This window comes from Accipiter gentilis, chromosome Z (assembly GCF_929443795.1).
Source record: "Accipiter gentilis chromosome Z, bAccGen1.1, whole genome shotgun sequence".
In the NCBI taxonomy this organism is placed as follows: Eukaryota; Metazoa; Chordata; class Aves; order Accipitriformes; family Accipitridae; genus Astur; species Astur gentilis.
Window position 1 is genome coordinate 39,790,881 of NC_064919.1, and position 25,264 is coordinate 39,816,144.

Below are 25,264 nucleotides of genomic sequence, written 5' to 3' on the forward strand. Positions count from 1 at the left end.
GTAAATTAAGTTGGAAGTTGATCATTAATGATTAATGATCACTGATTCTGAATGGTAATACTTCCAACAGTGTGGTTTTCCAGAGAAATAACTTGCAAAGCCGCAGATAATGCTCCCAATTACTGGCGCAGCCCACCCTTAGCAATAAGGTTGCCACGGAAACAGCAGAACTCTGATTGGGTGAGAGAGAAGGGGCGAGAATGAAAGGGAGATGGGGGCAATTTACAGCAGTTTGGTTGGTTTTGGTTTTTGGGTTTTTTTTTGTTTTTTTTTTTTAATAAATCAACTAGAATTTGTTTAAATAGTTTTGGGTTCTTTTTTTTTTTTTTTTTTTTTTTTTTTTTTTTTTTTTTTTTTTTTTGCTAGGGAAGAACCATAGCCTTTGCCTGCAGGCTTTGGGGTTTTTTGTTGTTGTTGTTGGTTGGGGTTTTTTTTTGCACAGGACAGTAAGCTGAGGTCTGACTCAAACACCCAGTGTGGAAAAAAATCTAAGTGATGTGAGCCCAGTCTATGGTTTTTTTCCTCCAAAATGTTTTGAAGGAGAAATATATAGTCATGGCTCTTTTTAATGACACTGATGGAAACTTCAATGCCTTTCAATATTTCTATCAGCTATGTGATGATTCTCCCTTGAAATCACAGGAGCATGTAACTGAGCTTTGTGTGCAGGTATATCAGAGACACAGAGGAAGACAGAATATGATGTATTTAAGTATGTACAAATAGAAGAGATAAAGTTATTTAGAAATTTTTTTCATTGAAATAGCTACATACCTTAAGAAGGTTAGATCCTAATGCTTTTTAGCTTGTCTTGATGTTATCTTGCTTGTCTGTAACTACATCATCGGAGGTTGTCTCACATAAATAAAGCTGGATTAGGCTGATTAATACACGGATAAGAGATTTCTGGTATATATCTAGCTCTTGCAAAGAAAGCTGGTATTTTCCCTTCTCAATTAACTAATCAAGAGAATAAATGTCCCCACAGGATATTAGAAATCTTTGTACTACTGAAATGCTATCTTTTTACGTGACCATTTAATATCACAAATTGACCATTTGTGATATTAAAGATTCTGCAAGATGTTTTACTAAAGCAGAGCATTAACACTTGTGTCTATCGTATTACAATGTGAGGAATAGCATCCTATTTGCTGATCGCTTAATGCTGCATCATAGTGAAGTTAATTGTTTAGGGCATGTAAAAAGGAACGTCAACTACAATAGCCCTATGGCTACTTTTTGTGTAATGCAATTAAAACTCATAGCAGCATCTATATTTAAGTTTGTCTGACATATTCACTGTTTCTTACAACTTAGCTAACCCAAATTCAGTTTGGAATTTTTTTTCCAAAGTCATTGTCTTTCTCATGCTCATTTTTTTAAAATTCAGTTTAGTCCACAAGCAATTTTACTGCCACTGGGCAGAAGCTGTTGAAATGCAAATAGTCTTTCAGCAGAATTTTAACAGTTTCTAGCACTTGTTTGAATAGAATACATGTTTAACCACAGTATGTTACTGGAACTAGATATTTTTGCCAATTCTTATTATATGATTAATATTTCTCTAAATATGGGTCACTGAAAGTCACCTTTTTTGCATTCAGGAGAGTTTCTTACTACAGGTCATGGAACTTAGCATTTGTGCTGCCTGTGCTTCCTCTTTATGGTGATCAAACCATATTACCTAGTCTAGCTTGTGTATCGACGTCTCCTACCTTTGCATCTGCAGCAATTTAAATCCTTTTAAACCTCATCCAACAATGGAACCCAAAATGTAGTTTCTCCCCTTTCCTCCCTTTAATTCTGCCCCCCGCCCCCCCCCCCCCAGTTTCCTTTTTTTTTTTTTCCCTACCCTTTGCTGTTTATAAAACTTACTTGCTTCTGAAATATGGACTTCAGAGGTAGTTAAAATACAGCAGGAAAAAAGGTGGCAGCTAAGGGTGAGCCTCTGAGAGCTACTTGGAGGGAGAAAGGGAAGAACCGTCACATGAGACGGAGACTGCATCAGGGTGAGAGGAGGATCCATGAGAAAACAGAACTGAAAAAAAACCACAGAGGAAAGAAATCCAAAAAAGAGGGAATTGTCAGAGATGCCAAAATTACCAGTAGTCCATGAGAAATGCTATACGTTGTCAGAGGCAGCGTACTCCCCCTCACTGTGTATGTGTTGCTAGGCTTATGTATTATTTTGCATTTAGCAACACTGAATTTCCACCTGCCATTTCATTACTGACTCAACAACTAACTCCTTGTTCCATGGCCATTTATTACTCATGGTGGCAGTGTCTGGCTCATATCCCTGCAAAAGGAAAAGAAAAAGGCTCATTTTCAACTTGGATCCACTTTAGTAGCTGACCTAGCATAGGTACAGATAAGGAGATTGGAAAGAGCGAGCAGTTTGAATGTCTCGCTGTCAGTAGTGCTATCATGATAGTTGTAACAAGCTTGTTTAAGGCTAGCATGGTGTAGTCAGTGTGCAAGCTACAGGAATGTTGTTGGAAATGCCTAGAATTAACTAGATCCTAATTGTAATTGCAGTTTATGCCCATTACATGGCCTCCTAATTTCACTCATTATTTCCTGGAGTTGGATTTGAACCTGTTGCCTGCAGGGCAAAATTACCTGCCTTTTCTAGTCTCAAGAACTATAGAAGACAAGGTTTTAAAATGTTCAGTTCTCTCAATTTAGGGCCAGATTTGTCAAGGAGACCAGACACTGAAATGAGCACCAGATTTCAAGCACTGGGTAATTCAGCGGCTATTATTCCTTTGCAACATCTAATGTCAGGTTTCCAGGAGAGCCCAACATCCATCGGGTGTCTTAGTAGCGTTTCTGTGTCCAGTGAAGCAGTGTCAGAAATGAGTCCTTTCGCTGGTGCTCTGGGGAGCTTTTCTCCCCTTAGCTTTCCCTCTGCCTCTCTTTCAGTGGACTGACGGTCATACTGTTTTTAAACATCTACTCTGCTAATAGGGTAAGTAAGTATATGTGGGTTTTTTTTCCAGCAGCTGTTGGTTTTGGTTTGTTGGGGTGGGGGGTGGGGTTTTTTTTGCTTGTTTGTTTGGTTTTTTTGCATCGGGGGTGTCTGAAGGCAGACCCGTAAGACCTGTGAATCTGCTGGTGCACGCAGAGAGCAATCGAACATGAAACAAAACGCGCACATTCACGCTCCCATCCTGGCTGTCAGTGAACCGTCCGAATGAACACGTCGGGGAGACACCCAGAGCCGACCCCCGCCGTCTTCGTCACCTGCCCCCCCCCCCCCCCGCGGGCAGCCCGTGCATTTCTCCGGCAGCAGCCCCTCGCCCTCGGGGGGCTTTGCGACCCCCCCCCCCCCCCCCCCCCCCCCGCGCCTGCTCGGGCACCGGCTGCCTTTCCCGCTGCTGCCGCAGGAGAGGTGCCGCCTGTGCGCGGAATGGGATCTTCCACTATCGAGCGAGGCTTTGCTGAATGAGTCATCAGAGCCGGCTGGTATTGGCTGGGCTGGTGAGCACCCAAGGGATTGCCTGGCAGAGGCTGCGAGGCCTCGCTTCATTCACAGAAACGTGGGGATGCTAGCCAGCCCTTTCATTCACAGGCACAGAATCTCATTCACATTTTGCAGTTTCGCTAGCCGCTCCTAATGAAGAGAGCCGTTGGGGAGCAATAGGGTTTTCTGGGCAGTAGAGACACGTAAAAATAGCCTATGGTGTGTATATTTGCTGTTGCTATGCTAGGAGGACGAAGAGAGGAATGAATGCTGTGTGGATGCTGTAGCAGGTTCGCAGTGTGGTGGTGAAAGGCTATTCTGCAGATCTCTAGAAACCTGCTTTTACACTGACTAGGACATTGCCATTGCTCATCACTGCTGGGATAAGAGGTGCTGACTTAATTTAATGTGTCATGAATATACTAATTAAATACCTGCGTTGGAGCTGGCTGTTTCACTGTATTTGCACTTTGTGTACTGCAGCTTTTAGTCATGGGAGAGGGAAGGAATTCCGCAGGATTTTTTCCTTTAAATTGTGCTGCGGTTAGTCATTCGTTTAAAAAATAACTTTGCACTATGCAACTTCTCTGGTCTGAATTTGTTTATAATGCAGCGTATTGTCCTATATCCAAAAGATATTTTTCAAAGAAGATCAATTTATAGGAAAGAGCCATATGGCTTGTGATGGGCATTGTGTATCACAATGCTGTACACATTTTGTATTTTTCAAAAAAAAATGTAGGAGAAATGAAATATCTGTTTTCTGCATGTTTTGCTACTTCTCAGATAAAGTGTTTGTGGCTGACATTTGTGCTTAATAAGACCTGGTGCATTTTTTTTGTTTTTTTTTCACTGCAGGATGTCAGTTTGCTGCTACCTGGATTTTAGAATATTCTTCTTCTAGGGGTTTTTTTTTCAGTTTTTCAGAATTAAACCAAACATTGCAGTGAATTGAAGACCCTCTTCATGTTTTTCTTCGGAGTGAGTATCAGTGGTGAAAGAAAAAACATCTGTTAAGCCTGTTGTTGGACATCAGAAAAATACTTTTCTTCACACATAGGTACTTACATAATTCCTTCATTAAAATAGAAGGTTGTTGTGGAGTAACAGGGGAGAAGGATTTCTTTCTCTGTCAAAAATGGGATGTAACACTTTCCGTGAGAGACAGCATTGACATAAAGGCACTTGTAAAGTCGGTTAGGCTGCTTTTGTGGAAGAAAATGTGTATATTCTTTAGTTCTGTCATCTGTTCTGAAAACCTTCAAGGTGTCTGTGTTTTGGGGGGGGGCGGAGGGGGGAGAGGGGGAGAGTATATATGTGTAAAATTTATACAGATATTTGCTATCTAATTGTGACTTCTTTATAGATTCACAAATATGTGAGGTGGAAGAACATTTAAACAGAAGAATAAAGTGTAGTGTTTCGTAAAGGCTGTTAATTCAGTTTTAAAGGTAATTGCCTTTGGTACCAAAAGGGGGGTGGTGGTGGTGAAGAATTAAAGGTTGGAAGGAAATATGTGTTTGAGAAGATAGGAAAAGGAAATTTGAGAATTGATTGGTGCTAGTGTGCTGTAAGTGGGTGGATGGGTTTTTTTAGTCTTTTTTTTTTTTTTTTTTTTTTTTTTTTTTTTTTTGCTACAGGAAGTGATTTGCAGTGTTCACTGAGCCTTTTGTTGAAAAGGGTCCTTCTCATTTGTGTGAGTCATGCTTTTGCTGTGAGCGAGTTGGCAGCTCTAAGCAGGACTGGGATCTCTGTCACAGAAAACTGTTACTTCACCCAACCTTAACGGGGAACCATAAGAAATTTCTTAAAAATATATCTTTTTTTGTTCTTCCTTATACTCTTTTCTTTTTTACCCCCAAATCCTATTATCCATCCATGTTGTTATGAATCGCCTGCTATGTTAGCACAGGCATCTCCTGCGTTGGCATCAGATTTGCCAGAACATATGCAGGAAACCAGATAGAAGGGCATGCTTCAACGTACCAAGTATAACCGCTTCAGGAATGATTCAGTGACATCAGTTGATGATCTTATTCACAATTTGTCCATGAACAGCAAGGTCTCAGCAGTTGCCACGACTTCAACAACACCTTCATACCTGGTCTCGCCAGAGGTTCTCCGCAAGGACCAAGAAGATGGACCCACCACCCTGTGCACCCTCATCCATAAAGTGTCCCACTTGAAACTCTCTAACACGGGCAGCCTTTTGGGTATCAAAAACCTCTCCTCTGCAGTAAAGGAGCTTGCTGTGTCCAAGTTGCAGGGAAGCTCAGGTGCTTCTAGCTCAGCAGCAGGGGCTTCAGACAACACATGTAACCTTGTCTCTGCCACTTCGTGTTCTCAGCAGGACACCAGCAAGATGAGCATGGGGAAAAAAACACGGTCAGAGGAGACACACCCGGGAGGTGAAGACTGGAATCAAAGTAGCAGCTTTGTCAGTAAACCCTCTCGAGGATGGCTGCACTCGAGTGAGAAGATCCTGGGACCTGGTGTGACGTACATTGTGAAGGTTGGTCTGATTTCTTCCATTCTCTGTTTTTATCAATGAAAAAATCTCTGCTGGTTTTGATGACAGGCTAGACAGGCTGAAAGGATCTCTATTTGTATATTCCTTTTTTTGTGCATAATGCATGGTATGTAAATACAGGAAGGCAGGGTTGGGAAGCTGTGCTAATTTGTCAAATTAGAGCGAACCTGCAAATAGGTTCTTTGTCAGATAATGTTCTACAGCTGTGTAAAAATACTGTTCCTAAGCTAAAAGCTGGTTTTCTTACTTTCGGGGTTGGGGTTTTTTTCCTTCTTCTGAAATTCGGTTTTCAGTGTTATCTGGCATACTGTATATATCATGGATACATAGGCTTTCAATATGTCTGGTGCAATATACAGGAGGAAAGAAGGACTGCTTGATGTGTGAAGAACTGTTAATCTTGCATGATACTTCAGTTTGAAAATACCTCTAAGGACATGTGTGTTTTTAAAGTGAAATTATATTTGAAATCTTAGAGCAGTAAGGCACAGAGTGCAATTCTTACCATGTTCCACAAATAGAAATACTGTTGTGGGTAGAGCAGGAAAATGCAGCTTGTTTTACATAATGAGAATTCAGCCACCTTAAATGTTACTGCTCTTTTCAGTTTGTTGATACAGCATGTCAAAGAGCAGAGAATCCTAAGATTACAAGGTAATATTTCCATATGCTTTTAAAGTATTTTGAAATGACCTATTAAATTAGAGCCTTTGAGAGAAGGGTATGTGCAATTTTTTTTTGTGGTCAGGAAAGATGCTGGTTACACCTTTCAGCACAGTGTGCAGAAAGTATAAAAATAACATTATTGTCTAGAATTTGTTCTTCAGTCACCATGTTTTATTTGCCAAGTGGCTTTTGCATCTTAAGTGTTAAACTCTTTTGTGGCAGACTATTAATAGAGGTCTATTTTTAATCTCATCTTATTTTGGGTATAAAAGTCACATTGTGACTTTACATCAGGATGCTTTAAAACTGAGTAACAGCCTTGTTGCTTAACTCTCTCCAGTTTTTCTCAAGTCTCATTATCAAAAGCAGAGTGCATATTTAACAGTTGGAGCACTAGGAAGCAGTTTTCGTTTCTTTCTGTTAGTGGTGATGGTAGATTTTGCAAGTGATGGTAGACTGAGTAAGTTGGCCAATTCAGAGCATTATTGAAATTCTACTGTCTTTTTTAGTACTCTGAAATTCACTGGATCTACAAAAGAGTCAGTGCTACCTTTCAGAACACAGACTGCTGCTCTGTTACTCTTCGAGAAGTGTCGTGGTAAAAATAACCCACTGATGCTAGATATAGTGGTGTTGAGACGCTGTTGTTCTTTTGCACGGAAATATTCTGGTTAACGGAAGGTCATTTACCATTTTCCCATTAGCTCAGGGAACTCAACTATTTTATTTTTTATTTTGCTTAGGATGTTGTAAGTAGACAGATAATGACTATGAAAATTCACTGCTGCTGTTTGTTTTACCTGAAGTGATCATTATGAAGCAGAACAAACACAGTATTCATTTTCTTAATTTTTTCAGAGGTTGACCTTCTGTATCCTAGAGGAAGGCGATATCCTTGAATTGAAAAGAGAATTAAAATTAAATAGAAGTGGACTTACATTTGAAGTTAGTAATTAACCCATATCTAACACTGATAGTAGAACAAATACTTTAATTAGCACAGCTGGTGTCAAATACATGAAAGTGTATTTATATACATTTTGTGTGTCAGAATTTTCAAAATAAATCATTAGCACTATACAACTTACATTTTAGGTGTTTGTTAATGTCATTAAAATGTATGGAATCTAGATTATTGTTTCTGTTAAAAAAATACGGTGATATCTTTAACTTCATGCTCTCTGGCATATAGAGTCATAGAACAGTGCTCTAACTGTAAAAACAAAGATTAAAAATAAATATCAAAATTGGTGGTTAATGGATGAAAACAAACTGGTCCTGGTTAGTTCATAATTTGCCTGTTCATTAAGTATCTCAGAATTTTCCTCAGCAACTGCAGCATTCATATAGATAAGAATAGAAGTGCAGTTCCCACATCATTAAACATTGTTAGTTCCCAGGGCTTTTATACATTCAGACCATCAAATCAATACATAGATAATGTACACTGAAGGGAAACATTCCTTGGATACCTCATGGCTATATTGACTATCTGGGGGACTTGTACCATGTTTAATTAGTACCATATGCCTTGCAGAAAATTCCACATGCCATTAGTTAAATGAGACAAAAATTAGATTTGTTATTAACCAGCAAAGCTTTTATCATTTTGTGTGTAAATGTGCACTGGGTTACTCTTTTCTCATTAATTCACATTCAAAACATGAAATTATCTATGGGACAGGGTAAACTGTAACCACTGGCCAGTTTGATAACTCACATTGGAATCTTCTGAAGTAAGAGACACAAAGTTCCTATATGCAATGTATGACAAATCTGTAACTTTACTGCTGTCCCCATGTTTTCACGTATTACCCATTTTTTAAATGGGCAGTGTAACTCTGATGCTTAAAAATGGATGTAGGATTGTGGCAAACAGGAACTGTGTTCTGATCTTCATGGTCTGCTGTGATGGAATTATTTTCAGCCATAAAAATACTGGCATTTTCTGTATTTTTTTCTCCCTGTGGATTTCACATTGCATTTTAATCTATTATTTTAACAGCAAAATTTTCACAAAAACAAAAATATTTTTGTAACAAATCGGACAATGACCATAGCCGTATTAGGGACATTAAGTAGCGAGGTACTAATATTTTACTGAACACCACTGCTGAACAGTTTAACAGATTATGGATTAATGAAAAAAAATTAAATCGTTTGCTGTGATGGAAGTCATTGAAGAGCTCAGCCTTTTCCCCACAGAGGGAGTGATTACTATAGGGAGTGATTATAAGTGTTCATGTTGTCAGAAAAACAAATACATGTAATAAAAAAGTGTAAAACTGTGTAATGGAACAGTAGTTAAATGTTTCAGTGAAATCTGTTTCCAATGATAAATGTTTACTTATGAGTTTTAGTTGGGTAATGGCATAAACGTTTTGGGTTTTGTTACATTTAATTAAGAGCACAATCAACAGGCAAGAGGCGAATGTATGTCTGTCTAGGTGACTCGTGGTTGGGTTTTGTAACAAGTGTTGATGAGCTTAAAAGGCTGTTTCTCAGAAGTTAAAAACTAAATAATCTGAAAGTACTATAGCATAATTTTATATCCCTGTGTACAGTATATCTGGAAGAGCTAATGAGCTGTAAAACCACAACAGTGGTATGGAACAGACCTGGGCAAATCTAGTGTTAAGAAACAGGTATAAAGATAGTATCTGAGAGATAGGAAGGAAAAAGAACTTCATCTAAAAGAAGCACCGCAAGCCAGGCAAATAATATTTCAGTGAGCAGCACATTAGATAATTTGCTGTAATATTAATAATTTAAATAGTATAATCCTAACTACAATTATTTCTTTAACATTTTAACACTTATATGTCTTGGGAGGGGATAACAGCGTTTTACATCTGATGAGGAAAATAGACATCTTCCGTGAAGCTGTTCAAACATATCACCGAGTAAAGGCTTCAGTTCTGCAAACATTTCTGCATGACACTATTTATGGGAACATTCTCATTGAAATAATTGAGGCTACTCCTGTATGCTGGAAGTTAAGTATGTGCTAAAGGATGAACTGAATTGCAGTGTTGCATGCTCTTATTGCATCCTTTTATTTTGTACTATAGTATTCCCTTCGGTGTATATGTAGGGCAGCTGTGATTTTAGCAGATCTCTGCAAGTAGACACAGAATTTACAAAATTACTTTTCTCTTTAGTGGCTAAGCCAGACTGTGAAGCACAGCCTTAAATGGAGCTAACATGGTGGAAACTGCAACATATGCGGCCTTCCCCTAGAAGACTTCAGGGCTCTTTGGAAAAACGTTTCTCTTTTTTCCTTTCTGTGCTAACTAGAATTGATTTGTTGCTAGTTTCACGTAGGAGCAAGATACCAATGCTTTGTGGCTTTGTGGTGGTACCGTTTGCCTAGCTGTTTGAAAGGTATCCAGCGTAGCCTGTAAGAAAAAAAAAGAGGGTTTCTTGCTTCCTTCTTACCTCTTTAAACAGACATAAAGTAAAATTTACAATCTACCTGTTTAAAAAAAAAATATTAAAAAAAAATATATTAATGTTACAGCAAGACTTGTTAGTTTCTCTTTTTGGTCAATGTTAAATTTCTCTTCATGATAGAAGAATTTGTGCAAGGTTTGTTTGTTTGTTTTCCTTTTTAAATCAGATTTAAATTCTGCTTCTGTCAGTCAAGCTGCTGTAGCGTTAATGGTTAATCACTCATAGTTTGACATGGCCTGAGTAAAACCATACTCGGTAGGATTTCGTGCATGTGATTCTAATAATAAGGAACACAGTCTCAAAGTGTCCTGCTGTAATGAGGTTTGCATGTTTAAGAAGCGGGTTGTGTGTTTCGGCCATATGGTGATAATAAGGACTGAATATTGATCTGTTAGTTCAGAGTCTGCTATCCTCAACCCAAGTACCCAAACAGTGTTAGACAGAGCTTAAAGACTCATGAAACTGGCTTATCACCGTGGATTTTAAAGCTGCATGCATGCACGTTAGGGGATAGAGAAGGAAGTGACAAAGACAGCATTGGTTAATCCCTCCTAGTATGCCATATTCCTTTGCAATCAGTTAGTATTCTTCGCATTTTCTTTCACTGTTGTTTGGGCTATGAAAAAAAGATATTGGTGCCTGTTGCTCTGTCAAAAACCTATTTTTTGAGCTCCATGGATCTGAAACACTGTGGGTCTGTTTTACAGCCCACTGATAGGAAAAGAGCATTTCTCACAGAAATTAAATCAAATTCTATAGGAAGAAATCATACAGTAGAGTCTTTAATTATGATATTATTCTAATTACATAACTCAAATACTATTACTGTACATTTGCACACCTTTCATAGAAAGCAAAGCATGTAATGATTTCAGTGCTAAAGGATTCAACTCTCAGCATGAATGTCTGTTCTGCAGTACATTTGGAGTGTTTGCAAAATGCCTTGGAAGCTTTGGCATAAATTCCACACCTAGGGTTATTTAATAAGTGACACAATTTGGGCACTATTAATGTTGATTTAAATAGGTAAAGTCAGAACTGTTTTCGTTTAAAGCAAAAATTATACAATCCTGCTAGTTATTTACAGCTTTAAAATCCACTGTTGAATTTAGCTGGTTGGTTTAGGAGGTAAAACTGCATTCAGCCAGAATTCCTTCTCTGTTTTTCCTTGGAAATTGATTTATTGGTTTCTTTACTTGTCTTCAGATAATGATTACGGTAAGAATACCATGTGCCCAAAGTAAATATCTGCTGCTACAAACATAAAGAAAACACACACATGAATCGAGATCTTGAGGGAAAACCAATGCCTTTCTTGGCTGCTGGAGACAAGGCACTCCTTTGTCCCAGTGACAGGGCATTCCTTTGTCCCCTAGCCACATAACCCATTGAGGAACCTTGTCTCCACTAACACACTAGCTATACTTGTGCTACAGCCTGGCTTCATTTTATGGTAGAAAGTTGCAGTGAATGCACAAAGTATCAATATTAAATTTTCACATTGTTTGCAATGGGAAAAAATGCAGATCTGCCCCGGGACCATGCCGGAGACAACAAGCCTTCCCAGCTACTGACACTCTTTCAGTGTGATTGCTCCCCTAAGCAATGAAACCAATTCCATAGTCATAGGGGAAGAGGGGATCAGTATTGCTTCTCGGTAGCTCTACATAGTCATGCAATATTCATATTTCATTTGATTCTATACATTTATGATAAAATGCGATGCAGCTCTACCTTTGGCTGCTCCAGGCAGGTCTGAGGCAGAGACTGTCCATTTAAGTTGTGATGGAAATAATGATGGGACTCAATGCAACCACATTTCCAGTCATCACTGGCTTTCAGAGGGGGATTCGATGCAATTCAGTAAGGGTAAGCTAGAATGTTTGTTTAATAAGTGATAGATATTCCCCTAGATTTTTCAAATAAGTTTTCAAAGGGCCAGGAAAGTTTTCAGTCTCAAAATGTTGACTCAGACAATCCAAGTCACAGCTAAAAGTTTACAGACTGAAAAAAGCCCTTTGAAATTAGACAGGAATGGCAAGCAAAAAGATAAAAGGTAAAAATAAACAGGTTATAAAGAGGTGCAAAGAAAATGATGTGAGGTAAACAGAAAAAGCTGTCTAGGCCTTTTTTTCCACAGCGCCATCACATTATATTTGTTGATACTGAATTTTTTGTCTTTTTATCTCAGAACAAACCCTGAAATTTGAGACATAAGTTGACCAAATACCTGAAATAATAAGGACAAGACTGAAAGAGAGATATTTCATCTTAAGATGTTGTCTTAACTTGCTCAGCACCATTTCCGTCTTTCTGGATATGTTGTTGTACTAATGTGCCTTTATTCCCATTTTTGGCTCTTACTAGCACAGGAATTATACAAGGGAGTCCGTGTCTCATTGGACACCAGCATCCTGACTGACATTTGACACTGTATACCTCTGATGAAGTAATTATCAGAAACAGTATTTTTTTTTCTTAGAGACAAGCTGCTTTAACTAACCACAGGACATTTTAAAAGTACCCTGAACTTCCCAAGAAATTACAATGTTTCAGAAATACCACCTTTGCCACCAAAAGCAGGGACCATGTTTTGTCGCCACATGTTGAGCGCAGATGCTACAGTGTCATTCTTTTTTACTTATTTTTTCTAAATGCGGAGCAGGAATGAAGAGAGAAGGCCAGGTAAATAAACTGTGCAGAGTCTCCTTCTGAAAGGAAAGGATTAAGTGTGAAGCTGCGCTGCACACACCACAATAAACTGTTAAAAACATATCAGCCAAGTGTTTGGAATCTACCCAAAGTCTTTTCTTGGGTCAGAGACAGAAACTATGAAGGCAGTCCCCAGTATGGTCCTCCTGTTCCTAGATGACTGTTATCCTTAACAACACTCAGGCATGATAAAAACCTTCAGAATTAATGAGCTTTACAAGGGCCTGGTATGAAATCAAGCTGCACTGGCAGATGCATTGAACCTGTTTCTCTTACAGCACTTCAGCAGCATTAAGAAGGCAATGAAGTCTGGCTCACTCTACTCTAGGACTAATAATAATATTAATAAACCCTAGTTCCTATGGAAGACTCGTTGTTAATAGATCCACATGCTCTACAAATTGATGTTTGTTTACAACCTTTAATACAAAGTACTATTTAATGCAAAGTATCAATCTTTCGATTTTACTGAAGAGGAAATAAAGATGTAGAGGATTTAAGTAATTTGCTTGAGGGTGTCTCCAGGAAATGATTTACAGAGGTGAGACTTACACAACACCCAAGTGCAGTGCTCTTCCACCAGACCCAGCTGCTCTGTAAAGTTGCTAGAGTGAAGGTCTGCTGCTGTAAAAGGTCTCTAGCTGGCTAGGCAGAATAAGCAAATCGGAAAATATCTTTTCAGTTTGCAAACTGAGTGCCTTTAAGACAGAAATTAGAGTAGAAATTTTGGAGGGACAGAAAGACAGCCTTTCCCAGGTCAGCAGATGCTACCTTTGAATCATGGTCTTCTGTGATGCACTTGTAATAGTTGTCAAAGGTCACCGAGCACACAGTGCATGCAACAGCGGACAGGGAAAATAGAAGTTTCACTATGAAATGCATACCTAAAAATGTTTTGTAAAAAACAATAAATTGTTTATAAGCTCAAAGTTCATATGATGTATGAATGTTTTGCAGGATCAGAGTTTTGGCGAATACCCTGGATACAGTGAGATACAAGATAGGTTTTGTTCATCTTAGAAACTTAGTCTGGTATATGTTGTGAGGCTGAAGTGAGCAATATTTATGAATGCATTTTTTTTAGATCAGCATTACGAATTGCAATTCAGGTTGCTCAGTGATAGGCAGAAAGAGTAGTAAATTATGAAGACGTCTGAAGAAGTAGAACTGATACGCAGCCTGTAGAGTTAGGTGCAGCAGACTTTTCAAGTTGAAACAAGATTGAGAGTACTTAAAATACTCTTATTTATGTAGTGTAGATTACCTGTATTTGAGACTCTTCTGTAACCATTCGTTACAGTACTAGTTACACTGGATAAATAGCCTGAACATGAAGCAAGCCAACTCTGGAAGAGAAAACTTAAAATAGTGATTGTTGAATATGTATCTTTCTGTCATTTTGAACCTTTTGTGAATCAATTTTATAGTCATAAAATAAGCAGAAAGCACTAACTAAATAGAAATGTTATATGAACCCACTCCTGCAATATATTGATTTCTGCCAAGGAGCTGGACAAACAGGGATGCTCAGCGTGGGAGCACAAGCTGGGAGCTGTGGGTGCCCATCCTGCTTTTGGGCAGTGGTGGTGGGGAGGGGTCCCAAGCCCACCAGAGCTGCTCTGCTGGGATTCTTCATGGCCTTTACACTGCAAGAAGACATTTGAGAGATTTTTTTCATGCTTGAAATCCATCCTGGGACATCTCTCACCTTATTCCTCTGTTCTGCACGTTGGAGGTCATCTTTTGGGCATTCTTACTGTGAACATAAGTGACTATAGCTTAAGCATAAGAAGGTAGAGGTTGATAAAGATTAAGGAAAAGGATGTGTTTTAATGGCTGGACTCTTGTGATGAAGACCAGAGATACATGTGGCATTCATATAAAAAAGGACTCCTTCTCCCTCCCTGTGTGTTTTGGATTTTCAGTGTTAAGAGTGACAGGTCCTTCCTAAATCACACCTCCAAATGTACAATTTCAAAAGTGTAGCCATATAGCATTTCAGATACTTAGCATAGGTTTATATTCGGCATAGTGGAAGAGCACCTGTTAGATCTTCCATCTTCTGGGTCTGTGCTTTAATAATACTCCTCATCAAGCAGTTCTACTTAATGACTGAGGTAGTATAAGTTCTTTAATAACTAGTTATATTTACAGTGTCCGTATTTACAGTTTCAAATGTCTAATTATAATTTTCAGCTATTGAAGCATAATGTTTTGGCTGCAGAAGCTTTTGCATGTTTGTGTTAAAGGAATTCTGATGCAGAACATAAGCTGCTAGAACTAATCTGCATGGTGCTTTAAGGGGGAATATATCTTAGTGGATATTCAAGGTAGCAGGCAAAACAGTCTGGAAAGTGTTCAATGAATTAAAGTATGCCACTGTGAAAATGAAACAATTAATCTGTGATACTGCAGTGCATAAGTGGTTCACACCAATTAATATCACACTGCAATAATTGCATTCATCTGGTATTATATATTTTTTAAATTAAACCTCAAAAGTATAGAACTACAGATTTTTCCAATTGTAGTCTTTTTTAAAGAAAACTTTTGGCACATACAAAAAATTGAGGCATAATGCAGAATGTGTTTACATTTAAAATAATAGTATAAATCATTGACCAATGTGTGCACTTCCGATTCTAGCATTTCTGAGTTTTTGCATGCAAAACCATACATCTGTAAAGTAAGAACGTAAGAAATATTGTACATACAAAACTACTGATATGGGATTTTTGTGCAATCTTGTGAAAGCCCAGTCCATTTAGCATCTGTACTGTGTGAATATTTTTTGAGCATGATGTTGGCAATCTTATTGCATCCACATACGAGTGAGAAATAAGAAAAAGGTATTTTCTTTGAAGATGTGTTGTTTTCAGCCCCATTTGAGATGTAGATTAGAAAATTGTCAGAAGCAAAATTTGTTTCCCAGTGGTATCTTTCCCCTTACTAGCAAGAAATGAGACCTTAGAGTTGACTTAAGAAATTGCTTTTCGAGATAAGATAAAATATATTCTTCTTCCACTAGCTGAATCCTTCGACTTTTTTTTTTTTTTTTTAGGGGTTCTGAATCCTTACCATATGATTTGATTGTGAGATGCTGCTGGAATGCTTTCACAGGGGACAAATGTAAAACCACTATTAATATCTAGTGAGAATTGTCGATGTGTCCCAAATAGAATGGATTCTTCTTTTCTTATGGAGGTTTATGGTATAGACTTTTAAATTGTTTTCTTACTGGTAAGATGCCCCATATTCTTCGGTTGTGTGGAGATTTCTACAGCTATTCCTGTCTGCAACTCTGATACCAGAAAAATAGAAAAAATCCAGTTTATTCCAGTAAAATCAAGTGAAAATGCATTCTATCAACAGAGGGAAACTATACTCTGAAATATGGTGAAAATATTGCATGTAGTCCCACAGCTTTTCTACAGATGCCTTCTCTCCCCAGCAACTGATAATATTTAGTCACGTAAGGTCTTCATCATACTTCACAGATGTGTTAACAGACATGGAAACTATTGCTTAGTATTGCTCTACCTTCTGTCCTGATATCGGTGGCACATAAGTATATTTTCTTTTGCAAATGCTGTGCTCTCTCTGTGCCTCATCACCAGCAAGATTTGGAGCTTCATATTTTCTCCAAGGTCTCTTTGGTTATATGAATCCCTAGCTACTGAAGAAGAACTTTACAGGTTTTCTGATCTCTGTGGGAGAAAAAGGAGTAACTTGTTTTCATCTTTTTCAGCGTATTGGCAAATCTTGCTATCTTTTTATGTATAATCAAATTTGCCAGTTTGTTAATAGAAATACACAGCTGCCTGCCGAAACTTTAAAATAGTTATAAATATTTATATACTGTGTTTCAAAAATAATAAAAATTGATCTTTTTTTAGACTTAAGGATTCTTGATAAGCATTCTTAATAACAGTGGCACTGTATCTTTGTGCATGCTTGAAGTAAATATATAGGATTTCAAGGTCAGTGTATATATAAAAATACATACATGCATATACATAATATATCTAAAATAAAAGTAGGTATATATAACTAAAAATTATTTTTTGTCATGTTAAAGTGGATTGATTCTTTTTTATCATTTAAGCAGCTCAGTGCAAGGAAGGCATGTGAAATAGAACAATATAGTTGCCTGCCTTTGTTTAGAAGATGATTTTTCTACTGGTAGTGGGTTAGACTTAGGATGAATTTATTTAGATGAAAAAGTTTCTCAGCCTTTCACTATTAATTAGTCAATGCTAGGCACTTTGTTTTATAGCTGATCCCAGAATCCCTTTGGAAGTTAGTCTTGTTTTACTTATGACTGAAAGCCTTTATGAAAATCTTCAGGAAATTCACTGTAAAAGGATTTACATGATGAAAGCTAGACGTCTAGCAAATATGCAGTGACTCACAGTCATGCAGTGAAAATTTTAAAACGTGACCTTTCTTTTTGTTATTTTGTACTCTCGATGCTGAATAAACACTGTTTCTGTTTGGTGCAGTGAATCAAAATATATCAAGGCACAGATACACAGAGAAGTCTTACTTCCCTGCAGACTCTTATGAAAATGTTTTATAACTCTACTATGATAATTAGATCAAAAGCTTATGCAGGTTACCTCTTTTACCAAAATAGTTTAATAGCGTAATTTTAGCAGCATTCCTGTTACTGAAAATCCAAGCGTTCAGTTAAAAAAATAAAATAGAGAAGCAATACCTTGTAAACATCATAAGTAGCCAAAATAGCGTTGAATTATACTAAAAATAATGTGTCAATTAGCGAATCAAAGTATATAAATCATAGAAGTAATTTCTGGGAGGTACTGATCTCATGCACAAAATACATATGTTTGCCTCCTAAATCCCTTATTATTACAGTTGTGCACACCCGAGCCTTGTGTTCAAATAGGATAAAGCAGTTAGTTGAAAGAGTAAGCTAATGTTCACCAGTTGAGAATTGTTAAAGTCTGCATATATAGGAATATTTGAAATATTTTTATACTACAGAAGCCAGTTATTGTACAAGAGGACATAGGAAAGAGCTAGGTGTTGGCCAAAACTGGAGGTATTCTTGGGAGAACTGTGTTCTCCTCTCACCTGTTATTGAAGAAGCAAACCACCTATTTCCAAGAGAAGTGCAATAGACAGTCATATCCATCACCATTTGTACTAGTTCAGAAGCTTTGTTGGTTTACTTGTCTCACAGAACAATTTGTGATGATAAATTTACAGCTGAAGGGTCAAGGCTTATCTATAGTTAAACCCCGAAGAAGACTTGGATTTAGATTTTCTGTTCCACTTCTATTCGATCAATCCTTACTTAGAGTTTTCTGTCTGGATTAGAACATGCATTCTTTAATGAGAAAAAAAACCTTTGGGGGAAATATTGATTCACTGTAAAGCTCTATACATGATTACTTACTGGTGTAAAAATTACCGACTGCAGAAGTATGAAAGCACAGAAGAGTGCCTGTCTGTTTTTCACGGCAGCATATGTTTATGACACATTTTTGGTGTTACATTCTGACAATGTCTAAATATAGGGCCTTTTCCTCATTCAGAACAAGGCTGCCAGTGTTTCTTTCATGCAGGATTGCTGCTCCCTCAAGCAGGTGTGCTGTTGTGCAGATGCTGGGGAAGCATGGGACAGAGGTACAGAGCGGCTCCCTCAGCATATGCGAGTAGACCACAGTCATCAGGTACCCTTGGAGATCTGCTTCTTCCAGTAGTCCTGAAGATGTGTCTTGCCCCAAGGGGAGGGAAGGGCAGGAGACTATGGCATGGCTGGGAGTGTAACACTCATGTTAGGTGAGATCTCAATATCATGTTACTTGATAGTGAAGCAGAGCATTTAAAAGCAAATATTTATATCCCAAACTACCAGACGAACTGAAATCTCTAGCAGCTGACTTAAGGTTCTGTGACTACTGCTCATACAAATTTATTTCTCTCTGAATATCCAGTCTTGCTTCTGCCCACAGCTTTTTCTAATATTGTAACTCACCCTACATTAGAAATGTCATGGAACTAATCTTCCATTCCATCCCTCTCCTTAAAATATCCAGGTACACTGACATAAATCTGCACGGTTGTGTGCATGCAGGACCTTCTTCCCACTGCGCTATCTGCTCAGTCGATGGTAGCCAGCATTTGCCAAAGGCTGCCTTTTCTGCTCCTTGATGAGTGCTTTGTGTGATCAGCAACACCTGCCGTGAAAGGGTGTCCTGCAGACTTCTGTTGTGTCAGAATTTGGGTGGGGTGTTTGCCACAGCGATGTCAGGACAACATACAGCGGTTCTCCACCTACCAGGAAAAGGTTGCCTGAGGTTGGCAAACACCCTCTCGGCACTGGGCAGCTGTTAAGGTTAAAAAAACCCAACCAAACAAAAAAAAGTTTATTGCACATTAGAGTGCAGGTCTTCAGAAAATGCTGACTTTTTGATGAGACAGAAAATTACCTCCCTATAGTGCTACTTTTTGTTCTGGTTTGGCTTCGGAAGTCATTCCTGCTCTCCAGTGAGCTAACTGACTGTTGAGTCCAGAAAGATTTACTGAGCTGCCACCAAGACCTATGTCCCAGTCAGGTAGCTGAACCACATTCTTAGGTCAGTGACTAGCATCATATGTATAAAGTCCCTTTACATATACTCTTTTTCAGTATTTAAATACTTATTCAAAAGATTTCAAGTGTAAACTCAGCCTTAGGAGCTTCCCACAGTCTTAGGTCCTCATAACTGCTCATGACATCAGCTCATATCCTACCTCATCTTGCTTTACTGATGGAATATGCATGACAGCTTCAGTCTTTGCTATGTAGAGATGTCTTCAGAGTACCCCTTCTTCTAAAGTGATCTTTTTATTCAATGTGAATTCAAAACATAGGCTGCCTCCATATTTAGCCTGACTAAATGAACTGTTTACCTGTTTTGTAAAGGTTTGAAAGTCTTTCTGGGAATGGGTGAGAGGATTTATGCTTTTCAAGCTGCTGCATATGCACAGCGTATTTTATATCAGTACTACTGGAAACAAAATTTTATACAAACTTACATGAGTGCTGTAAATACCGGTCAGTGTGAACTGTTGTTAAAGGCTAAGCATTATTTAGCAAATGATTGCAATTAAAGGTAACTGTGCGTAAGATGATAGCCCCTGAAGAAGCTTGCTGAGTTTGTGGGTAACATGCAATGCATCCCCACCGTTATTTAGCACACTCTCCTTCTTTCCCTTCCTTCTTTCCTTTTCGTTTTGCTCTGCTAACGGGCGAATCTAGGTGAAAAAGAACTCGGGAAGGTCTGTTTTCTGTGTCTGGGCCATTTGTTGTCATCAGGATGAGGAGCCACTCTTTCATATTAGGAGGACTCACACAACTACCTGGATGCAGAGCCATGCCTCCAGACCCTCTCTGCCTTTCACACAAATCTGATGAGCTAGTTTGGTACAGGGGTGTACACACTACGTCAGATTCCTTCTTGTGGAGGCTTTATGTCCTCCTTGTATAGGCTGCATGAGGATAAATTTGTCTGCAAAAATGCCAAGCAGTTATGTTTCCTCCTGAAGATGTGGAAGGAAAGGTCCTCCTGCCACATGCCAATATCTTTACAGCCTTCTGTGGAAGTGCTTTACCATAGGGTAAGGGATTTTGCTATGGGTAACTGAAAGTATAATTACGTATTTTGAATCCTAGGTATAATCTCTACTCAGTTTATCTTAAAAAATAGCAAGGACTGTATTGCTACTGTATTTCTTCAGACAGCTTTTTGTCAATGACTTCTTTCGGCCTCTGTTAGTGCATGGATAATATGACTGGCAGACTGGCAACTGCCAATCAGAGGGTTATTTTGTGGATTGGCAAGGATTTTGTATCGCCAGATGTGCCTGAAGTATTTCAGAAAAATGTATTTTTTTCTCTTAACATAAGAGTTTAGTGTTTTTGTGAATTTATAATGCTTCTAAGATTCCACTGTCTTCACAAAATTAATGAATATACTGCTACAGGATACTATGTAGTTTAATCAAATACATATAACTATGCTATGACCTCCTTATGAAGTAAAGAAGCAAATGTATGTTGTGATAAGCTATCTTAACTTTTTATGATGTTTTCCTGCTGATTAGCTGAGTTAAGTAATTTGTGGTGCATGTCTCAGTCAAATTAGTAAGGTATTCAAGGTAATAAATAAATGTTCAGATAAAGCAGAATTTTAAAAATTAGGAAATATTGTGGCTTTTATTATTTTTCTTTTACTTAGTTTATTTTATTAAAGGGAACACCTTCTGATTACAGTTCCTTGTTAATTACCAATTCTACAGTCTCTGGCTATGACTTGGGTTGCTTTTGTGCTTTTTTCTTCTCCTTTTCGTGCATCAGTATGGATATTAAAAATCCTGACTGCGTCCACAGTTACTTGTGGACAAACTTACTATCTTGAAGTCAAGTCCTGGGCTGCTACTATGTTTGTATTATGCCCTGCTTGGTAGGGTGTATCTGGGCTTGAATCTTAATATGATTTATGGTAGATGGCAAACTTGAAAATAAGTCGTAAGTATTGTGGAACATTATGGAACTCTCAGTGCTCATTTCAGAAGCCCCTTTGGCTGTTAATGATGATATCTGAAGTTAGAAGGAACTGTCATTTTGATGCATAAATAAATGCATGTTGCAATAGAAGCAATATAATCTGAATTTGAAATAAAAGCTCTTATTTTTAAATAAGGGAGTCCTCAACTGGAATTAAGTAGCATTAGTCAATTCATACTAACTACTCATTTACTTTAAGGGTATACTCTAATTCTGGACTAGCTCTTTGGCCAACAAGAATAAAATGCAAAACAACAACAACCCCACAAAAGCGAACAAAGAACACCCCCCCCCCCCAAAAGAAAAAAAAAAAAAGAAAAGAAATAATGAAATATAGGCATATGACTTGAGATACACATGAGGAGCAGATGCAGCAAGTAAAAAGATGCTCACTTTTTCACTTGCCAAGTAAAAGCACAGCCTAAGCCTGTGGGTGAGAAACTTGCAGTGAATTGACCAGTTTATTACAGGTTATCTTATAATATGCTTCAGAGATTTCTATTTTCAAAAATTAGGTCTACATACACCACCCAAAACCCCATGAATCTGAATCTATTTTTTGAGCCTCCTAGGCTATTATCAACAGCTATGTAACGTTAGTGCAGATTTCAGATACATCGATATTTGAAGGCACTAGCTAATTTTTGGCTAACAACGCAAGTGCATGTCTGTTTACTGATGTAACCATGTTATCTCTTACCTAACTTGCACAAGGCTATGTGTGTTGCAGGTACAATCTGCAATGTTGTGAACTACTCAGATTTGATGATGGTCATCCAGTTACACAGATTAAAACCAGTCTAGCTTAATGTACTAAGAATACCCATGCAGTTTTGGTGAGCTAATGATACTCCAGTAGTTCAGACTCAGAAATTAGGAGTCCTTATTTTGTTTGAGAGTAGGTGATGGGCAGATATTCTTGCTACCCATGTTCAGGGCAGACACTCATCTGCTATTAGATATGCATATGCCACTCAAGCATTCAAGCATTTGTCACTCCAAGGTTGGACCGCTGCAGTGCTGTATGGGGCTACATCTTGCTACATTTTTATAAAAACATTTGTTGCTGTTGTTACTACTAGCTTCTGAGTCAAACAATGGAATATTTCTTCCAGTAACTTGGTGTTTTGAAGAGCTTGTTAGGAAACACTGAACAAGGTTGTTCATATTCATGGAGCAAAAAGGCACATCTGACAGTGACTACCCTCATTTGCCTTTTCTCTTCACTCCAAGCACATGAATGCACTCAGCGCTCATGTGTTGAGCTGTCTGTTTCTGACAAATGTTGGGAGAACTCAATACCCTTTCTTGCACAGCATACAGTAAAAATTTTTAGTTGTTAAACAAGAATTTTCTGACTGAGTCACAGAGAAGACAGAGGTACTTTCGGGAATATGGAAAAATCTTCACCTATGGGATGAACCAGAAACTTGGGTTATATATGGCCACCTCTTACATATACCTGGAAGAATTGTAGCTAATAAGGATGTTGGAACCTCATGCAATGACAGAGGTATGGTCCTAGGAGTTTGTGGCACTCTGCGTTTAGATTTATACGAGCTTCCTGCAAGGTGCTGTTTAGCATGCAAAGTGCTACTTATGAATCTAAAACTTCTGAATGGGAAGGTATTCATTCATATGAAAGACTTTTTCCTTGGGGCATTCAATGAAGGTATACAAGCTGGAAACTCATTCAAATATCAGAAAGTAGACAGAAGGCAGAACGTTACCTGAGAGAGCTTGGAACTGGTAGTCCCAAATCTTCCTACTTCAAGGTGGGCTGCGCCTCGGTATATTTGTTTCCTGAGAAATGTGAGGGAGGATGGTAGTGGGAGCTCATAAGTATCACAGTGCACAGTAGATGATTGGTTAGAATATACATTAAGTGCTGGGTGAAGAGGAGCTTTTTTAGAAGTAGACTGTTTTATAACTATAATTTAAATGTTTCATAGAATGCCTAAAGCAAAAGATAGCATTTCTTTTTAATCAGGATATTTATTTGTTGAAATAAATGAATAATTTATTTACTTGCTATCTTGGTTGTATGTCTCCTTTCTGTGGATCCTTGTCAGGATGTACTTCAAATGGATATTTTTAGAGAGCAATGTTGGTCTTGGGGAATAATTGAAGCATAGAAGTAGGTGAGTTATATGTCCCTGTAGTTGGCCTTTGGACCTTTTGAATGTCAGTTTTTATAGTAATTTCGTTACTTGCAAACATGCCGTGGTGATTAAGTGTTCACATCTTTTATCCCAGAAAATCAGTTGCCATCTTTGCCTTGATCAGTCAGGAATACTGCAAACCTTACTATGTTGTGTTCAACTGTCTCTGTGCTATACATAAAACAAGTACAGGGTAATTTTTCCATCTGACCTTCCTTCAGTCTGGTTTTGTCTCCACTTTTGTTGATGCAGATCAGGTAGTATGACTCAAAGGAGTCTAAATGCACGCCTTCTAAGTATGCTTATGGGTATTTGTCTAATTATTTGTGTGTTTATTTTGAGTGACTTGTGTGCACATGTGTTTGTGTATTTATTTGCACGCCTGCATGTACTTGTCAAACTACCTTCCAGAGTTTGCTTCTAAAATGTTGGATCTGGTTCTCAAACTTGTACAACTACTTTGCTTTAAAAGACTTGTGGCAAGTGTAGATAGGAGAAAGAACAAATGCAATCCAAGAGTGTTTTAGTATTGAGTGGTCTAAATGAACAGGTTGATGAAATAATGAAAACCAAGTATTCCAGTAACAAAAAATCACAGGGGTACCTTTGAACAGTTATACCATTTACAGCTTATTTAATTATAAAAATATCTCATATGAAATAAATATTTGGGAAAATTTATCTATAAAAGCATCCTACAAATAAAACAAAATGACACAAAAAGAGTACAGCAAAACATCTTTCATTGCTGTATATTGGCATAAGTTAACTGACTTCAGCTGATTATCTCAATTGATGTTTAACGAACTTCATCCCCAAGCAAATCAAATCACCCTCTGAGATCTTAAAAATAGAGTTAATGGCTCAACTTCCTGCATCAGAGCATGAAAATCTTGTTCTAGATGCTTTAAATACTCAGGCAGAAGTATATGTAAAATAGGAATCTACTTCTAATAAGATATGAGGGTTACCTAATTTTGCAATGATAGAGGAGTGATGATAATCTAAACAGCTTGAGAGTATGACCCTTAGTTTGAAAGCTTGATATGCCAGGATCTCTATAGAGAAGACATTTTCCATGAGGATTTTACAAGCTTTTCAAATATATAAGATTGCAGGAGATTTCTAAAAAATCCTAGGAAATCCACCCTTCCCAGAAACTGTGGGCTATTATAATCCAAGTTTCAGCAATTTAATGAATAGGAGTCACCTGATATTCTAGTTCATTTTGTTCAGTGTTGTAATGACTTCAAAACATTTGATAGCAATAAATTAAAAAATCATGGACATGGGAAAACAAACTAGATACTCCCTCGGCTTGTAAACAGTTTGTCACATGCACATTTCTATAGAAAAAGCATTGTTGAAACTCTAGATAGTACAGTTACTGGTGTAATGATTCTCTAATTAAAAGACCATTTTTTCAGTATAAATAAAATTCCCAAACAGACAGAAAATAGTGGCCTCACTTGATTTTTTGCACCAGTTTCATACCCAAATAGATTGCATTATGTATCTGTAGCTGAGAATAAATATAAAAACTGATATAAGACTAATATAAAAGCTGATATAACCCCACAATACTAGAATAGCATTATCGGGCTCATTATGTAAAGACTCATCCCTGTCTCCCCTGACTTTCAAAAGTCAGGTATGTGGTTGAATACTTAACCTACATGCAAGATACTGCCATG

General features: G+C 37.9%; 1 protein-coding gene across 2 annotated transcripts in view; it reads left to right on the plus strand.

Moving 5' to 3' along the window:
* Positions 1 to 2,911: 2,911 nt before the first annotated feature.
* The window catches only part of SHC3 (SHC adaptor protein 3), a 58,965-nt gene continuing 36,612 nt past the window's right edge, over positions 2,912 to 25,264 (plus strand). Inside the window, exons 1-2 of one of the 2 annotated variants that reach the window (XM_049796655.1) lie at positions 2,912 to 2,974; positions 5,820 to 5,981. In XM_049796655.1, the coding sequence (XP_049652612.1) occupies positions 5,832 to 5,981 (150 nt within the window). In that variant the 5' untranslated portion in view covers positions 2,912 to 2,974; positions 5,820 to 5,831. Of the gene's footprint in view, positions 2,975 to 5,197; positions 5,982 to 25,264 lie in introns of those variants that run through there. The other variant, XM_049796654.1, reaches the window with a different exon arrangement.